At 43.2% G+C, this 21,228-nt stretch overlaps 1 protein-coding gene across 1 annotated transcript in view; it reads left to right on the top strand.

Moving 5' to 3' along the window:
• Nucleotides 1–18,015: 18,015 nt before the first annotated feature.
• The window catches only part of LOC133126282 (piezo-type mechanosensitive ion channel component 2-like), a 127,154-nt gene continuing 123,941 nt past the window's right edge, over nucleotides 18,016–21,228 (top strand). Inside the window, exon 1 of the mRNA XM_061238321.1 lies at nucleotides 18,016–18,079. Within this exon, the coding sequence (XP_061094305.1) occupies nucleotides 18,016–18,079 (64 nt within the window). The remainder of the gene's footprint in view (nucleotides 18,080–21,228) is intronic.

Here is a 21,228-nt window from a genome sequence, read left to right as displayed (position 1 = left end):
AGATAGACCTGTTTTAGGTGAATCAAAAGAAAAAAGAAACCAAGAATCCAATATAGACAGTACAACTATTTGCAGTAAACATACAAACAATACATAGACACAGAATTCAGGTGGATGAAGAACATTTATCTTTGTTCTGACACAATCCACCTATGCCAGCCTAAGGCTTCAATGAATTCCCTTACAACATGACTAGGGTTCTTGTGCAGACAAAAGTCTAGAATATCTTGCTGGCAGCAGCAAACCAACCCTTGGCATATGTTCTGCAGGCTAAGACACGCTCGATGGTATGGGTCTGATGGACAAGTGAACAGCTAATAGAATGGAGCGCCTGCGCTTCAGATCTAACAGCCGTGAATATATTTTTTGTAAACTATGAATGATATGTTTGAGACCAGTGATCATCTGGTTTACCAAACTTGATGAAATTTAGGATAATTAATTATCCTATAAGTATTTGGATGGCACGTCTGCCTAAGAATTCAGGAACTAAATTATCGAGCTGTGCCTGTAGCCATGCATACTACTATATTGCAGTATATCGCATGCAGAACAGAATACTGGGATGGTTAAAACTAACATATACCAAACACAAGATGTATAACGCAGCTATTTGCTTCAAAATATAAACATTTATGCAGGATGAATGTCTGCCCAAATCCATACGTCCAATCAAAGAATGATTAAAAACAATAAAAATATACACATTTATGCAGGGTGAATGTCTGCATAAATCCGTAATCAAATTAAATAATTAATCAAAAACAAAAAATATATATACATTTATGCAGGGTGAATGTCTGCATAAATCTGTAATCAAATTAAAGAATTGATCAAAAACAATACATCAAAACAAAACAAATCATACACTCCCTCAAGATAAACCATTGAGAGTGCAGGTTTACTGCTCTTACAACAAGAAACACCAGACGTGACAAACACTTAGGGAAGGAGAGACAAGACGCACAAAGGGAGCTGTGAGGGAACAGTGAGAAACTGAAAAGCTTGAAACTGTGGGGGGAGTAGAATGACCCATAAATCAGTCCTTGCCAGAAAATGACCCCCCTTGTTAGGTTTTATGCCCAGAGGTGTAAATAAGAGGAGGAATTGCTTCTTCTCTTTTACTCTGAAATTTGCTTAAACATTTTTCATTTGGAACACCTTCCAAAATATAAGCCAATTCAGTGTTACTGGGATATAAAGACCTCTCCTGTTGTAAACATCTCACCATATAGGCACAGATGCCACAGGTCACTGTAAATCAGTGAAAACTTTAAAGGGTTCATTTCATGGCATTAACTAGTTTATCTAAGGTCTAGAAAATATTCTAATATATATATTTTGTGTTAGTGGGAGAAACCACACAAACATACAATTAGATTTAGGTACACACATGCCTCAGTTAATCTAACTGGCATCCAAGTAAGTATATTAGTGTTATTAACTAACAATTCTTAAATGACATGCACAGACATGCAGTATACCGTATATAACAATATCAATTCTCTGCATTCACAGTGGTGCAACTAGAGCACACAAAGTGAAGCAGAGGAAACTAATATGGTACACCAAGATGCACTATACATTTGGCCTATGCCTAAATAATTTAATTTATCCGATAGGACAAATTATATAATCAGGGATTTCATCCTGTTTTTCAACAGATGTATCCCCACTAGGGCAAAGCCTATGTTACATCTATTATAGAACATTTAGTAGATTTAATTTTACATATGTCTATAACAAATATTTCACAAACTATTGCCTATGTATTTAATTATAAGTATACAACTGTTGCCAATACAGGTAGCACATGCCAGAGGACTCAGTTTCCAGCAGCTCAGAAAGACAGAAATTCTGTGAGGCGACACCCGACCCCAGTCTCAGAGGTCTAGACATAGGCACCACGTGCAGAATATTCCCCAACCTTGTAGCAGCGCATCAGAGGGGTGGAGACTTATATCTGCTGTGGCACCCAGCGGCCCTATGACGTAACATCGGGCCTAGTATACAGAGATATCGCAACCACTGATACAGGCCTCAATCACTGAGACTTAAAACTGCTGCTCCCTACGGACGGATACCCGATAGTCTCAAGTCTTGTTATAAACACCATACTTGTTATAACCACCACAATCAAAGGGCTTGAGAAGTATACCCGCCGTGGAACACAGACAGCCTGGGTTCAGTATCAGCACTCCCCAGACTCCGCTTCTAGGTCTGGAACCTAGAACCTAGGCTATGCCCCTGATTCAGCACCCAGTTGCAACTTATAACAATTTATGCAATTATAATGGAGAAACTTGCCACCTTTAACGGAGCTCAAGCTTACTCCAAAATTAATATTATATATGCGCATCCTAACAGACCGCACACATATATGTATTATTATTCAACTTTCAAAGCTTACCAGCTCATAAACCACTCATCCGTTCACACAGTTCTAAACACTTTTACCTTCTCTGTGACATGCTTGTTTGCAAACCTGTTGCTACCGAAGCCTACTTGCTCTTTAAGCTAATAGCCACAGCAACACAGCGCAAGTACAAAGCATGCACATCAACATTCTCTCTCTTTACCTTCTCCAATAATGACGTTACATACCCTGAGAGGTAGTAACCTGCAAATATGACTGGATTCTACGGTCCCAGCCCTGTCCAGGATATTTCGATTCCCTAAACAGTGTACATGCAGTAAAATAACACAACTCTCCCTAACACATGCTGATATGAAAGAAATTGTGCTACTCACCACACCAAGGACAGCAAAACCAGATGGAAGAAAAACCACACACCCGCGGTAACGGGTATCATGCCGGAATGCAGCAACACCACCAGAAGGAGCAAACTTCAGACACCTCACCCATTGTAAGCCTCAGCAGACGAATCTCACATGGATGAAAGCTGTTCAAGTCGAGCTTACCAACTGTAAAACTCCAGATTTCACACACATGCATGAAATTTGATCACATCGGCAGACAAATCTTATATGAATGAAAATTTGATCACGTAATGAAATTTGATCACGTCGGGGTCACCAACTGTAAAACCCCACAGCTAACCCAATGACGGAATTTAGCGGGGGCCGAAGGGGGTTTTGCGTGCTTGTCCTTCTGGCGTTGCTGGGAGAACATTAGTTGGGTTAATTATTATCCTCCGTACAAGAACAGAGCACAATTATGTTTAAGAATATACTGGGTCCGTTGCCATGGGTCGGATATGGATTGACCTGCCCCATATCCCGCTTATAGCTGGCCAGAAACGGATCAGTACAATTCTTAATATTCTCCGTTCTGAAACGGGGCCGTATTGTACGCTTAGTGGTTACTATAGTTTTACTCGTTTATCTGACTCCATTTAAAATATAATTTAGAAATTTGGGTTTGCAACTTACGCGGACCTCGGGAGTGATTACATTCGACTTGTACCTGCGCCACCATTACTCAATAGATGCTCCCGGGATTAGCATTACTGCTGAAATCTCAGTTCGGTGGAGAACTGAGAGGCTGCGGGTCCAGTCAACACAATACATGCAAACCTGCCATGATAGTTGCGAGCCCAGGTTGGCGTAGCATTAACTGGGCTCCTTAGAGCTAATTTGGCAGGAACCAGCGGCATAACGCCCAAGGGTTCCCTTCGCACCAAATCACAAGAGCCGTGCGTCACCCGACCCTTTAAGGGACAGAAATTGCTGGCCGCACAGCTTAGAACTACCACAGGTGTACCGCCCCGCCGATCGTCGGTCTTTGGCCACCATTTCCCCCTGAGTATTCAGTTGTAATTTAGGCTGAAAAGGTACAAGATGAATTAGAGTCATGGAGATCACGCAAGTTCCAAACAAAATAGTTTATTCGCAGACAGGTAGGTTATTAGCTTTATAATATCACAATCAAGTATAAAATACACAAATTAAGAATAGAGATAGAGTAAATAATCATACCTAGCCTGCTTGGACTACGCACAAACACAGAGTATAGAATATGCCGTATGGAAAGTCGAATACGATCTTCCTGATACTTACATACACGTACAATATGCTGTGTGGGAAGTCGAATACGATCTTCCACTGCTACCCAGACATACATACATACATACATACATACATACATACACAAGACATGTTGTGTGGGAAGTCGAATACGATCTTCCCAGATTGGTCTGTCTCCCTTGCTTTTATGCCAAATCATACGTTTGGAACCAGGCGGCAGTGCCATAAATCAACCTGGAGGGGTGGTCAAATCTGTAATTTAGACCCCCACTGTTGGGGGTTGTTGAGTAGGGAAAATGAGATGATTACCAAGAGAGGTAGGTTTTCCCTTGGGATACTGAAACTATAGTTTATTAAATTCCATTTGGTATGAAATGTATCTCATCCGATTCCTTGATTTTATCAGATCACATCCATACCAAACAGATTACCCTTATGTTTTATTATGTTGCAGTTATCATGAAACTTCCCTCCTGATTATCCATTTTACATGCAATTCCTGTTACCATTACATAAGACTTAATGCAATAATACAAGGATCACATGGGCAATGTTTTCAAGGTGTTACCGGGTCTATTTACTATCTTAATAGCAGTTTTGAATATTTCATCCAAGAGAGCAGTCACCGGTGTAATGACAGCAGTGCCCAAATGAGGGCACTGTGGCATTGTCCGGAGTCTTCCCCCTTGGAAGTGACCAGGTATGGGGTCACAGGGAGGTCACCAATGTTCGGGAGGATTCTTTTCCCATGACCCAACTGGCCTTGGACCACTCATACATCTTAACTCCCCAACAGGTAGTCTAAACAACATTGAAACCCCAGCTCTCAGGCCCCTCACAAATGGCAGCCCTTCCTGACCTTAACCACTATGCTACAGGCCGCCCCATCATATCTATGAATGCTGTAGTTGGGAGTTTTCATGATAACTGCATTATGCTGTAAATATGTCTTTGTGCCTCTCATGGTAATATACCTTTTGGATAAACCTGATTTGGGTGAATGAAAGGAAAGGAGACATCCCAGACTGTTTGGTTTCTTCTCCTTATCTCCGAAATCCAGGCCTTAGTTCTTGACCCTAAAAGTGAGTCACCCATCTATAATTTACAGCCAGGCCCACCAGGCAGGGGGCTAAAACACATGGCTTCTACAGAGACAGCTTTTGCCCAGTTTCCCCTCGGCTCCTGAATGGTTATGCTATCAAAGGTAGACTGTTACAAAAACTAGACCATTACCCCAGTCACACTGAACCAATCAGAATAACACCAAACATCACTATATTCTGACCTGGGATTATCATGAAACATCTTTATACCATCTCCAATATTCCTGTTCTGGAATGTGAGAAAAGAAGGTGCCTCTAAGAATCCTTCTCTAGCTCTCCCCACAAACATGTGTGCCAACGGTGGGGGCTAACAATGTATGCTCCAGGAGGGGGAAGTCAGCAAGCTGACCAGCGCATGAGACCAAATGTTACTTATGACTGGCTTACAGATTCCCCCCCATGGTCCCGAGGGACAAACAACACAGTTCCAAGGGGTCACTGTGAAAGCCGTGGCTGTACATGTAATTCCCTGCGGATGCTTGGGGTCTCAATCCCGACAGTGTTGGCACCTGCAGGGGGCTGAGCACCGAAACAGCAGGGGTAGAAGATTTTAGGGAGTGGAATGAGGCTGGTGATGACGGACTCTCAGAATACCCAGTCCCACCAGTCCACCATGTGTAGGCATCCTGGGCAGAGCTGATAGAGGAGCTAGCCCTGGACGACCCACTGCACCAGGTCCATTAGGTCAGTCAGAGACCACGCACACTGTCCAGAAATAGTGTCCTTCCACCACAGAAAGACGTCCACCTCCAGCGGAATTCTCCTCAGAACGCAGATCTGACCCATTGCGAAGTCCTCAATCACTTCCAGTCAATCAAGTGACTCACTGGAAAGGTCAGACCTTCATGCGTGAAGGAGCTCATCTCGCTGATGACGTAGTACTGTGGGTGAGACACCTGGACGATCTCAGCATGGCCAGACAAAAACTGGACAGCAATACATTTGGCACAAAATGGGAAAATATTGTTAGACATATAATAATGACAAGATGTTTCATGACAACCAGTGCGAGTAGTCAATATGATCTTCATGTCCCTTATAGAGATATGCACCAATACGGTGATCTAATTTAAATACCTGATTCTTCACTCCTACGCAGGTTGAGCGTATGGTAGTGGAATTTAGATAGACCTGTTTTAGGTGAATCAAAAGAAAAAAGAAACCAAGAATCCAATATAGACAGTACAACTATTTGCAGTAAACATACAAACAATACATAGACACAGAATTCAGGTGGATGAAGAACATTTATCTTTGTTCTGACACAATCCACCTATGCCAGCCTAAGGCTTCAATGAATTCCCTTACAACATGACTAGGGTTCTTGTGCAGACAAAAGTCTAGAATATCTTGCTGGCAGCAGCAAACCAACCCTTGGCATATGTTCTGCAGGCTAAGACACGCTCGATGGTATGGGTCTGATGGACAAGTGAACAGCTAATAGAATGGAGCGCCTGCGCTTCAGATCTAACAGCCGTGAATATATTTTTTGTAAACTATGAATGATATGTTTGAGACCAGTGATCATCTGGTTTACCAAACTTGATGAAATTTAGGATAATTAATTATCCTATAAGTATTTGGATGGCACGTCTGCCTAAGAATTCAGGAACTAAATTATCGAGCTGTGCCTGTAGCCATGCATACTACTATATTGCAGTATATCGCATGCAGAACAGAATACTGGGATGGTTAAAACTAACATATACCAAACACAAGATGTATAACGCAGCTATTTGCTTCAAAATATAAACATTTATGCAGGATGAATGTCTGCCCAAATCCATACGTCCAATCAAAGAATGATTAAAAACAATAAAAATATACACATTTATGCAGGGTGAATGTCTGCATAAATCCGTAATCAAATTAAATAATTAATCAAAAACAAAAAATATATATACATTTATGCAGGGTGAATGTCTGCATAAATCTGTAATCAAATTAAAGAATTGATCAAAAACAATACATCAAAACAAAACAAATCATACACTCCCTCAAGATAAACCATTGAGAGTGCAGGTTTACTGCTCTTACAACAAGAAACACCAGACGTGACAAACACTTAGGGAAGGAGAGACAAGACGCACAAAGGGAGCTGTGAGGGGGCAGTGAGAAACTGAAAAGCTTGAAACTGTGGGGGGAGTAGAATGACCCATAAATCAGTCCTTGCCAGAAAATGACCCCCCTTGTTAGGTTTTATGCCCAGAGGTGTAAATAAGAGGAGGAATTGCTTCTTCTCTTTTACTCTGAAATTTGCTTAAACATTTTTCATTTGGAACACCTTCCAAAATATAAGCCAATTCAGTGTTACTGGGATATAAAGACCTCTCCTGTTGTAAACATCTCACCATATAGGCACAGATGCCACAGGTCACTGTAAATCAGTGAAAACTTTAAAGGGTTCATTTCATGGCATTAACTAGTTTATCTAAGGTCTAGAAAATATTCTAATATATATATTTTGTGTTAGTGGGAGAAACCACACAAACATACAATTAGATTTAGGTACACACATGCCTCAGTTAATCTAACTGGCATCCAAGTAAGTATATTAGTGTTATTAACTAACAATTCTTAAATGACATGCACAGACATGCAGTATACCGTATATAACAATATCAATTCTCTGCATTCACAGTGGTGCAACTAGAGCACACAAAGTGAAGCAGAGGAAACTAATATGGTACACCAAGATGCACTATACATTTGGCCTATGCCTAAATAATTTAATTTATCCGATAGGACAAATTATATAATCAGGGATTTCATCCTGTTTTTCAACAGATGTATCCCCACTAGGGCAAAGCCTATGTTACATCTATTATAGAACATTTAGTAGATTTAATTTTACATATGTCTATAACAAATATTTCACAAACTATTGCCTATGTATTTAATTATAAGTATACAACTTTTGCCAATACAGGTAGCACATGCCAGAGGACTCAGTTTCCAGCAGCTCAGAAAGACAGAAATTCTGTGAGGCGACACCCGACCCCAGTCTCAGAGGTCTAGACATAGGCACCACGTGCAGAATATTCCCCAACCTTGTAGCAGCGCATCAGAGGGGTGGAGACTTATATCTGCTGTGGCACCCAGCGGCCCTATGACGTAACATCGGGCCTAGTATACAGAGATATCGCAACCACTGGTACAGGCCTCAATCACTGAGACTTAAAACTGCTGCTCCCTACGGACGGATACCCGATAGTCTCAAGTCTTGTTATAAACACCATACTTGTTATAACCACCACAATCAAAGGGCTTGAGAAGTATACCCGCCGTGGAACACAGACAGCCTGGGTTCAGTATCAGCACTCCCCAGACTCCGCTTCTAGGTCTGGAACCTAGAACCTAGGCTATGCCCCTGATTCAGCACCCAGTTGCAACTTATAACAATTTATGCAATTATAATGGAGAAACTTGCCACCTTTAACGGAGCTCAAGCTTACTCCAAAATTAATATTATATATGCGCATCCTAACAGACCGCACACATATATGTATTATTATTCAACTTTCAAAGCTTACCAGCTCATAAACCACTCATCCGTTCACACAGTTCTAAACACTTTTACCTTCTCTGTGACATGCTTGTTTGCAAACCTGTTGCTACCGAAGCCTACTTGCTCTTTAAGCTAATAGCCACAGCAACACAGCGCAAGTACAAAGCATGCACATCAACATTCTCTCTCTTTACCTTCTCCAATAATGACGTTACATACCCTGAGAGGTAGTAACCTGCAAATATGACTGGATTCTACGGTCCCAGCCCTGTCCAGGATATTTCGATTCCCTAAACAGTGTACATGCAGTAAAATAACACAACTCTCCCTAACACATGCTGATATGAAAGAAATTGTGCTACTCACCACACCAAGGACAGCAAAACCAGATGGAAGAAAAACCACACACCCGCGGTAACGGGTATCATGCCGGAATGCAGCAACACCACCAGAAGGAGCAAACTTCAGACACCTCACCCATTGTAAGCCTCAGCAGACGAATCTCACATGGATGAAAGCTGTTCAAGTCGAGCTTACCAACTGTAAAACTCCAGATTTCACACACATGCATGAAATTTGATCACATCGGCAGACAAATCTTATATGAATGAAAATTTGATCACGTAATGAAATTTGATCACGTCGGGGTCACCAACTGTAAAACCCCACAGCTAACCCAATGACGGAATTTAGCGGGGGCCGAAGGGGGTTTTGCGTGCTTGTCCTTCTGGCGTTGCTGGGAGAACATTAGTTGGGTTAATTATTATCCTCCGTACAAGAACAGAGCACAATTATGTTTAAGAATATACTGGGTCCTTTTGCCATGGGTGGATATGGATTGACCTGCCCCATATCCCGCTTATAGCTGGCCAGAAACGGATCAGTACAATTCTTAATATTCTCCGTTCTGAAACGGGGCCGTATTGTACGCTTAGTGGCTACTATAGTTTTACTCGTTTATCTGACTCCATTTAAAATATAATTTAGAAATTTGGGTTTGCAACTTACGCGGACCTCGGGAGTGATTACATTCGACTTGTACCTGCGCCACCATTACTCAATAGATGCTCCCGGGATTAGCATTACTGCTGAAATCTCAGTTCGGTGGAGAACTGAGAGGCTGCGGGTCCAGTCAACACAATACATGCAAACCTGCCATGATAGTTGCGAGCCCAGGTTGGCGTAGCATTAACTGGGCTCCTTAGAGCTAATTTGGCAGGAACCAGCGGCATAACGCCCAAGGGTTCCCTTCGCACCAAATCACAAGAGCCGTGCGTCACCCGACCCTTTAAGGGACAGAAATTGCTGGCCGCACAGCTTAGAACTACCACAGGTGTACCGCCCCGCCGATCGTCGGTCTTTGGCCACCATTTCCCCCTGAGTATTCAGTTGTAATTTAGGCTGAAAAGGTACAAGATGAATTAGAGTCATGGAGATCACGCAAGTTCCAAACAAAATAGTTTATTCGCAGACAGGTAGGTTATTAGCTTTATAATATCACAATCAAGTATAAAATACACAAATTAAGAATAGAGATAGAGTAAATAATCATACCTAGCCTGCTTGGACTACGCACAAACACAGAGTATAGAATATGCCGTATGGAAAGTCGAATACGATCTTCCTGATACTTACATACACGTACAATATGCTGTGTGGGAAGTCGAATACGATCTTCCACTGCTACCCAGACATACATACATACATACATACATACATACACAAGACATGTTGTGTGGGAAGTCGAATACGATCTTCCCAGATTGGTCTGTCTCCCTTGCTTTTATGCCAAATCATACGTTTGGAACCAGGCGGCAGTGCCATAAATCAACCTGGAGGGGTGGTCAAATCTGTAATTTAGACCCCCACTGTTGGGGGTTGTTGAGTAGGGAAAATGAGATGATTACCAAGAGAGGACGTGTAGGTTTTCCCTTGGGATACTGAAACTATAGTTTATTAAATTCCATTTGGTATGAAATGTATCTCATCCGATTCCTTGATTTTATCAGATCACATCCATACCAAACAGATTACCCTTATGTTTTATTATGTTGCAGTTATCATGAAACTTCCCTCCTGATTATCCATTTTACATGCAATTCCTGTTACCATTACATAAGACTTAATGCAATAATACAAGGATCACATGGGCAATGTTTTCAAGGTGTTACCGGGTCTATTTACTATCTTAATAGCAGTTTTGAATATTTCATCCAAGAGAGCAGTCACCGGTGTAATGACAGCAGTGCCCAAATGAGGGCACTGTGGCATTGTCCGGAGTCTTCCCCCTTGGAAGTGACCAGGTATGGGGTCACAGGGAGGTCACCAATGTTCGGGAGGATTCTTTTCCCATGACCCAACTGGCCTTGGACCACTCATACATCTTAACTCCCCAACAGGTAGTCTAAACAACATTGAAACCCCAGCTCTCAGGCCCCTCACAAATGGCAGCCCTTCCTGACATTAACCACTATGCTACAGGCCGCCCCATCATATCTATGAATGCTGTAGTTGGGAGTTTTCATGATAACTGCATAATGCTGTAAATATGTCTTTGTGCCTCTCATGGTAATATACCTTTTGGATAAACCTGATTTGGGTGAATGAAAGGAAAGGAGACATCCCAGACTGTTTGGTTTCTTCTCCTTATCTCCAAAATCCAGGCCTTAGTTCTTGACCCTAAAAGTGATTCACCCATCTATAATTTACAGCCAGGCCCACCAGGCAGGGGGCTAAAACACATGGCTTCTACAGAGACAGCTTTTGCCCAGTTTCCCCTCGGCTCCTGAATGGTTATGCTATCAAAGGTAGACTGTTACAAAAACTAGACCATTACACCAGTCACACTGAACCAATCAGAATAACACCAAACATCACTATATTCTGACCTGGGATTATCATGAAACATCTTTATACCATCTCCAATATTCCTGTTCTGGAATGTGAGAAAAGAAGGTGCCTCTAAGAATCCTTCTCTAGCTCTCCCCCACAAACATGTGTGCCAACGGTGGGGGCTAACAATGTATGCTCCAGGAGGGGGAAGTCAGCAAGCTGACCAGCGCATGAGACCAAATGTTACTTATGACTGGTTTACAGAACCCAGAGTGTCGCAGAATTCTCCGTGGAATTTCAGGCTCTGGCAGGGGAGACGGGGTGGGCTGACGAACCACTGATGACTCTATTCACGGGCACGTTATCAGACCCTGTCAGGGATGCCCTGGCTACTTTGGAACCACCGGGGAATTTTGGGTCGTTTATTTCTACAGCGATCCGTATTGATAACCAGGTTCGGGAACGAGAGAGAGAGAGCCGGCAGAACAGGCGGGTTTAATTGATCTGTTCCGCCTCCTCTAGGCAGGGGTATAGAGGCCGAGGGGAGACAGGGGGTACACAAAGTGGAGGAGCCGATGCAACTAGACAGTACTACACTGGCGCGCCCTAGGAGGCGACCCTGGAGAGAAGGGCTGTGTTTTTTTTTTGCAAGCGGCCAGGGCATCTGATAAAAAACTGTCCCGACCTGAAAGCAAAAGAGCAGTCCCACTAGTGGAGCGAAAGTCACTAGTGGGACCGGTCGAAGGTATTAGCTTTCGCACTATTCTACCCGTCGAATTGACATGGAAAAGGGTCGTTGTTGGGGCAGAAGCTTTTATCGATATCAGGGTGGATAACTTTATGGACCGTCAGTGGGCTAAACAAAAGAAACTGCCGGTTCGGGCTATACCGCTGCCCCAATCCATTACGGCGCTTGACGGTCGCCCATTGGGGTCCGGGGTGGTACAAAACTGAGCGGGTTGTTATGCGGATCCCGTTTTGGGGGCACCGGGAGCATATCTATTTTTATTTGGTGGAGTCTCCAGCTTATCCGATAGTTTGGGGCCATGTTTGGTTAGTGAAACACCAACCTCAAATAAACTGGGGAAACCGGAGCAATCCGGTGTCCCGGTGGGGTCCGCAATGCGCTGCTCACTCCAATCATGTGCATTTTCCCCCGGTCCCTCCCATAGAGACCGACATAGGGTCTGAATTGGACGAGGAGGAGGCTAGGGAGCCCCTTAGTCCTAATGTTGGGTCACCGGGGGAGGAGGAGCAGGAGGGGAGTCTGGAGTGGGACTCGGTCTGTGATTGGAATCGTCTTTTTGACGAGGGAGAGGGCAGTGACGTCACAGACTGGGACACCGAGAGCCTTTTTCAAACCTCAATGAGTGGGAGTGAGGACCGGATGGTGGGGGCTATTGCTTTCCGCTGCCATCGAATGTCCCGAGGGTATAAAGTGAACTGGCTGAAGTATTCAGCAAACAACGGGCGACCACGATAGACTTGCATCCGGGTACAGTTCCGCCCAGGGGTGCACTCTATTCGCTGTCGGTGCCGGAGAGCAGGGCTATGAAAGAATACATTTGCGACGCCCTAGCCAATGGGATCAGACCGTCCTCGTCACCAGTGGGGCGGGATTCTTTTTTGTAAAAAAGAAAGACGGGAGCTTAAGGCCGTGTATTGATTACAGAGGTCTGAACGCTATTACTATAAAAAATAGGTACCCCCTGCCGCTGATGAACTCGGCGTCGGCGCTTGCAAACGGCGTCAGTATTCACAAAATTGGACCTCTGTAATGCGTACAATCTTGTACGCATACAGGAAGGCGATGAGAGTGGAAAACAGCCTTCAACACGCACACAGGCCACTACGAATATCTGGTTATGCCGTTCAGCCTCACCAACGCCCCCACGGTTTTTCAGGCGCTCGTCAATGATGTGCTCAAGGAGATGCTGGAGAAGTTCGTATTCGTCTATCTGGACAATATTCTGATCTTCTCCGCCACCATCTCCGAGCTCATTCGGCGCGTAAAGCTGGTATTGACGTGTTTGTTAGAGGCTCGCCTTTTTGTTAAGGCAGAGAAGTGCGTGTTTCACGCGAGTTCGGTTTCTTTCCTCGGGTTTATCGTTTCAGCAGGCAAAACCGAAATGGACCCAACGGAAATTGCTGCCGTAAGGAATTGGCCAACCCCGGAATCTATTAAGCAGGTACAGAGATTTCTAGGGTTTGCCTATTTTTATCGCCGGTTTATTCGGAATTTTAGCACGGTAGTCGCGCCCATCACGGCGCTCACAAGAAAGAATGCCCCGGCGCGTTTTGTTTGGACACCTCGCGCGGAAGCGGCGTTCGTGGAGCTGAAGAAAAGGTTCTGTTCGGAACCTATTTTGATAACTCCCAACCCGTCCCTGCCATTTATTGTGGAAGTTGATGCCTCTGAACTGGGGGTCTTTCACAACGGTCTCCCCAAGATCAAAAGGTGCATCCCTGTGCGTTTTTCTCTCGGTCGCTGTCACAGGCTGAGAGAAATTACGACGTGGGGGATAGAGAACTGCTAGCGGTCAAATTGGCCTTGGAGGAGTGGCGACACTGGCTGGAGGGGGCGGAGCATCCGTTCACGGTGTGGACGAATCATAAGAACCTGGAATACATCCAAACCGCTAAAACACGCAACTCGCGTCAGGCCCGCTGGGCGCTATTTTTGGCGCGTTTTTCGTTTACTGTGACGTACCGTCCAGGATCTAAGAACATAAAGCCAGATGCCCTCTCTCTGGTTTTTGACAAAACGGACAGGGAACACACCCCTGAACCCATTCTCTCTGGGGTTCAGATTGTGGTGCCAGTTATTTGGGAGGTTGAGCCGGCAGTGCGGAGAGCATTACGCCGAGACCCGGATCCAGGAGGGGGTCCGCCTCACTGCCTCTTTGTGCCCGCTGGCGTCCGGTCCCAAGTACTACAGAGGGGACATGCCTCACGGCTGGCGGGGCATCCCGGGGTTCACCGCACCAAAGATTTGTTGTCCCGACGGTTCTGGTGGCCCGGGATGGATAAGGACGTCCGTGAGTTTGTGGTCTGGTGTCTGGTCTCCGCGCGCAGCAAGGGCTCCCACCATCCACCAGGGCGGCTACGCCCGTTACCTGTCCCAAGGCGCCCCTGGAGCCACATTGCGCTGGACTTTATCACGGGGTTGCCACCATCAGAGGGTAAAACGGTCATTCTAGTTGTGGTGGATCGGTTTTCCAAGGCGGTCCATTTTGTGGCACTGCCTAAATTACCGTCAGCAGTGGAGACCGCACGGTTGGTGGTCGACCACGTATTTAGGTTACACGGTCTGCCTCAGGACGTGGTGTCGGATCGTGGACCCCAGTTCGCCTCTCGGTTCTGGCGGGCGTTCTGTTCCCTGTTGGGTGCTTCGGAAAGCCTGTCATCTGGCTTTCACCCTGAGACCAATGGGCAGACGGAACGCACCAATCAAACACTAGAAAACACGCTACAGTGCCTGGCGGTTGACAACCCCACTTCGTGGAGTCGTCAACTCACGTGGGCGGAGTACGCCCACAATTCTCTGCAGAATGCATCCACAGGTCTCTCGCCTTTCGAGGTGCAGTTCGGGTACCCTCCGCCACTGTTCCCGGAATTGGAGAAAGGGGGCGAAGTGCCCTCTGAGGAGGCCTTTGTTCGGCGGTGTCGGGCCACTTGGAGCAAGGTGCGGGTTGCTCTCTTAAGGGCTACTGCCAACCAAAAGAAACCGGTCGGCGCCCTGCTATAGAGTGGGGCAACGGGTGTGGTTGTCCATGCGTGATTTGCCTTTGCGGGTCGAGTCACATAAGCTCGTGCCTCGATACGTAGGGCCATTTAAGATTATCAAAAAGATCAACCCCGTTACAGTGCGCCTCCAACTGCCCCGTTCTATGAGAATCCACCCCACATTCCACGTCTCCCGTCTTAAACCGGTGTTGACAAGTGTGTTGGCCCCTGTGGAGGTCCCTCCACCACCTCCACGGCTAATTGACGGGGGTCCAGTCTATACGGTGCGTCGCATTCTGGCAGAGAGTTGCGTGGGCAGGGGTAAACCATTTCTCATAGACTGGGAGGGTTTTGGCCCTGAGGAGCACTGTTGGGTCCCTTTGAGGGACATTTTGGACCCAGAGCTGATTCGCGAGTTTCGCAGGTGGGGGGCGGAAGGATCATCTGGGGCCGCTCCTTAGTAGGGGGGTCCTGTCACGGTGGGAGGTAATTACCCATTGTGACCACCAGAGGGCTGGGGCTCATTGTCTTCACCTGGTCTTCATTCGCGCCAGGGGAATTCTCCCACAGAAGAGAAATGTTGATAAGACAAAGCAATTTTGTTCATAACAGGCCACGTAAATATATTGCTTTATGGCATATTAAAGGATATGGGACATAGTTGGACAAATTACTGGCTTTGTGTTGATTTGTATATAATGGGAATTTCTTCCTGAACTCAGTAACTTCTACAAGGTATGAAGTTATTGTTATTTGTACCACAGGATATCGGAGTTGAAAGGCTCATTTAACACCTTGGACCCTTGATGACTTAAATCCATTTAGCCAAGAAATGTGTTCTATACTGTATCAGCATAATTTACTGCTGAATCTAGCACCACCCCCCAATTCCCATAGAGATCCATTCAAAAGCAAAGAGTTTTAGTATCACTTGCAGGACAACCTGAAAATAAGATATCCAGACTCTAATGATGTTGATAGGTCACGGACAACAGGAAGTCATGGCATACAAAGGATATCCAACCAAGTATAAAAAATTACAATTTAATCTATGATTATATTAATTTGGGCCTGACTGTAACTATAAATTGAGTTATTTATAAATTGAGGGACTTTTTACTTTACACATGGCAATTATATGATTATATTATTAAATATATAAAAAATATATATAATTAATGTGAGCTCTGGACTGCTGAATTATAGTATAATGTTTTAAACCACTTTGAATTAAAATTTTGTATGGAAATCATGTGTCAGCCACTGCTGTAGTTTGATTGAGGGTAAATAGATAAACAAATATATACATAGTACAAGATAAACGAATGAAATGAAACAATTAAAATTTTGAAAGATGAAATGGAAGAAATATTTTCAAGTTAATATTTCTATATTACCGATGGTAACGGCAAATTGAATATGCATGTACATTTGGACAGTTTTTTTACTGCAGCATCAACACTTGAAAGACTACCTACAATCGATAGATGGCGCCGTAACATTATTCCTGAAACCAGAACCACAATCACTGGGTCAAATTATTCACGAAAACCAAGCTCAGGAGCCATGCCTATAGCATTGTGCAGTTGTCAAAAAACATACCTGCCTAAATGGATGCCTCCCTCTCTCTTTTTTTGGAGGGGGGGGTTCTGGGGATAGGTTTTTAAGCAACTTTGGAAGGTTTCTTTGTGTTTCAATAAAGGAACATGAAATCTCTCTCTCTCTCTCTCTCTCTCTCTCTCTCTCTCTCTCTCTCTCTCTCTCTCTGTATACTCTATATATTTGAGAAATAAGATATCACTGAGTTCCTCGGTTCAATGCAATTAATTAATTAATTGCAGCGTATGTTTTTACAATCTGATGTTCGCTCATCTGAATGAAAATATGAAATATAGTTCTAATTAAAGTAGGCTACCACAATTAAATCATTATATTTCATTAACCCAGACTGGAATCTGTCTGGGGTTTAGGGTAGCTATTTGACCCCAAAGGCATAACTTGGAATTAAGAAGACTACCCTGCGGCACACTGGAAGGAGGAGCGAATGGATCCAGGCACTTTCACCGCCCTCTCCTGGTTCCACCTCCTGCTCCTTATTGGGGATGTATATTTACTGTCCAGATTTTGTTAGGCTTCTGATTGGGTTAGTAATTTGTCATTTACAGGGCAGCATTGTGAAGTTTTCATTCAAGGAGCACAGAAACGCCAGATGAAGTTTGAAGGCAGAGGTTACAGCTGTGTCATAGCGAGAAGTTGCTGTTTACTTCATGTGAAAGAATACCACGTTTTTCATCCGTGCGCTGTCCGTGGCCACTCAGGCTATTATCCAAAACTAATGCAGAACTTTGGTATTTCGGGACTGGTTTCAGGATTATAGGCGGCAATTATGAATGAAGAAGTTAATCGAAGTTTTCGTTATTTTTGCTCTTTTGGGGATAAATATCGAGGAAATCACAGTTTGCCTGAGATTTGAAAATCAGGACTCATTTAAACAGCGGACATCGGGAATATCCTGTACTTGTTTCGCTTCGTGTGCATTCCCGGTTTTATTAAGAAACAATAGCTCTGCAACAGATGTTCACAGTCTGATATGGGGTGTCGAATCTAAAGCCTTTAGTTCTCCGCTTCGTGTAGAAGGGCTTTAGGTTTTGGGTCAGCATGAGCATTATTCTGGACTGGAGCGCCCCCAGGAAAAGAGAATGTAACGTTGAACAACCTGGGCAATGCCCTCCTATCCGAAATTTGGAACGGGCTGGACTTGAAATTAACGATAGTTTAAGTTCTTGAGCAAGATCGTGTATATAGCCTATTTTAGAGACATTTCCTACATGTTCATCTTGATTAAAAAAACTCCACGCAATGGCTTCCGAAGTTGTATGTGGACTGATCTTCAGATTAGTTCTGCCAGTATGTCTAGCCGCAGGTAAGTCGTTTTTTTGTTTTTTTTTGTCTATAGCACGCTAGGCGAATGTGAAGTTTAATATTAATTGTACATTTATGCAACAGTGTGACACATTTAAAATGGCGAGTTTCGTTAATTAACCGCTATTGATGTGCCATTATGCTTACTGCCTTGTTCTACAGTTTATTATTATTATTATTATTATTATTATTATTATTTATTATTATCGGCACAGATGGTGCAGTGGGTAGCACTGCCGCCTCAGAGCAAGGAGGTTCGAGTCTAAATTGCCCGTAGGTATGAGTGTGTGAGTGAATGGTGTGTGCCCTGCGATGGACTGGCGACCTGTCCAGGGTGTATTCCTGCCTTTCGCCCAATGCTGGGATAGGCTCCAGCCCCCCTGCGACCCTGTTCAGGATAAGCGGGTTAGGCGAATGAATGAATGAATGAATTATTATTATTATTATTATTATTATTATTATTATTATTATTATTATTATTATTATAGTAGCAGCATGTACCATTCGCATTTTAATGTCATTGAAAAAGTTACTTTTGTCATTTAATTGAATGTAATAATGCAGGCCTATTGTGTTTTTTTTTTTTACATTTTAGTCATTTGGCAGACGCTTTTAATCCAAAGAGATTTACAAGTGCATAGGTTCTTCCACAAGTCAAAGCATCACATCCATAACTAGGAAAATACACATGAAATGCTGTTCTAAACATATAGTCATCATAAGTGCAATTTCTTTTTTTTTAATGCACAAAATGTGCCATAATTGTATTACGCATCAAATGAAAAGTGTGTGAAAGGAGCCTGCCATATAAATTAGCTTCATTCGACACTCAATGTGCTTTGGCGTACCACTGTAATGGCACAATTAGTGTAGCCTACTAGGTTAATTGGCGTGGCAAATTTAAACCGTAAACTGTCTTAAGAAAATAGTGCATTAACCTGGCGGGTTTCTTCTCACAGCGAACATTCTCATCGTTACATCAACACTAGTATAGTCTATATGAGTCCAATAGATAATGTAACCTATATGCTCTCTGTTGGAGTTATTATTATTATTATTATTATTATTATTATTATTATTATTATTATTATTATTATTATTATTATTATTATTTGGTTAAATTGCATTCAGGTAACATTTTAAATGAATGACAGCAAGGTGATAATATTTGAAAACGCTTTTACTATAAGTTCTTGTTTATTCCAGTTATTCAGTGCACGTAACTTAAATCTGGTTATAAACTGACTGAGCTCCTTCTTTCAGCATATAATGTGTGTACGCTGCAACAACGTTTACGTGGATTTATCACTTAATTTGAATGTTTTAGAATCACGAATGAAGTCGCGAACCTGTTTTATTGACAAATTCAGGTTTCGCTATCTGGTCTCTGAGAATTCAGCACTTTCATATTCCTCATATACATTTCCTGAACGACCCGAAAGGGAAATTAAATCCCTGTTCTCTGGAAAAATCTGTTAACGTCTATAATTCGACCAAAAGTTAACAGGTTGTCAGGGCAGCTAGCTGTTGCCGATATGCAGCCGCTTTAATTATGGAACCCGCTATAATGGGTCTCTTTAATAATGCAGAGAGGCATTGGAAGCGGTTATTTACACTGTAGTCAGTGATGGCTGTCTTTAATGTTCAGTTGCGTACTCACAGACGCTGTTGTGGAGCAGCATCTGTGAGTACGCAATTATTTCAGAGTCAATGGATAAAGTTCAAGAAAAATTAGAAAGACTGAAAGTGTTAAATTAATGTAGTCAATGTTATTGTGTATATATATACTGCATATCAAATATATGTATCTGTCAATGTGATATGGGTAAATAAATTTAGCCACGGCTTGTATACATTCACAAACCACAGGTAGTCTATGTACATGTGCTTGCCATATGCTTCTTCCTGTTGGATAACAAGAGCCTCAATTAATCAATCCACTGTGGATGAGATGGAGGAAAACTTCCTGTTTGGCACTGTATTTGGTCAAGTTTAGGATAATTAACAGGCAAAAACATTTTCATTATTATAAAGCCTGGTTTTGACTACTTTTGTATGTTGCAACTAGGAGAAGGGGTCCCACTGAGTCACTGGTTGATGGACTGACAATCCTGTAGATTCATGTGTATGAATAGTTGAGATTATATAGACACCATTATAATCCCAGATTATCAATTTCCAAATTCTAATTCATGCAAGCAAAAGCAATCATGTAATCATCATAAAAGTGTGTTTTCCATGGAATGCTTGGCAAAATAATGTTTCAAAGAATTAATATTCTTTGTGGCATTGCCATTTTCTCATGTTTACAATCATGTTGCAATCATGATTTTCATGAAATTCATAGTGCTTGTGTCATTACGACTCTGCTTACACTCACACATTGGCACAATGTTAAAATCCACTCTATTTTGTATACAGTGTATTGACCATGTAAAATCTGTTATTCACTTTGGTGTTTTGATGCCAACAGTTGCATAGGGAAGCTTTTAGAGAGCTGTCCCAGGGGTAGGGGTTGTAATAACCAGGGAAACGCCAGCTTCCCCACGTTGCAGGCTGGGTGAAGACACGGATGACTCCTGCTAAGCGTTTTTAGGCAGCTCTGCCGTGGCTCCATCCAGTTCATTACAGCCTGTCCGCTGTTTTCTGTTCCCAAGGCAAATGGGCCTGTCTGGGCCATATCCTTTATCCAGCTGCAGCAAAAGTGCCCCTCAGCAACAGCTCATTGACCCTTTCCCACTGAACACCATGCATCCCTTTTTAAAGCTATTGGTTGGTGGTCAAGTTCTGGAAGTTGGGACCACCTGATTTGGCAGTGTTACTCTCCTGCAAGCCTCGGAATTCTTGTTAGCTACTGGTCCAGTTTTTGTGTAATTCTGTTGTCAATGTGTATGTTGCACAAATGCAAATGCATACACACTTATGCACATTTATCTGGGAACTGCATTGGACATCTCTTCCTAACACATACGTATTTGCCTAAATACATTAACACTTGTGTTGTCTTAAGGGTAAAAAATGACCCGCCACTATGTTTAACAGCAGAGAAAACCCCCTAAATGATCTTTTTTCTTGAAATTTGATGAGAAAGTTTGTGATGAGTGACAGGTTGTTTCTTCATGCACAATACATTTGGGGTTTAAAATTCTA

Source organism: Conger conger, chromosome 4 (assembly GCF_963514075.1).
Source record: "Conger conger chromosome 4, fConCon1.1, whole genome shotgun sequence".
In the NCBI taxonomy this organism is placed as follows: domain Eukaryota; kingdom Metazoa; phylum Chordata; class Actinopteri; order Anguilliformes; family Congridae; genus Conger; species Conger conger.
Note: the sequence above shows the minus strand (reverse complement) of the source record. Positions and strands in the feature narration are given on the sequence as shown.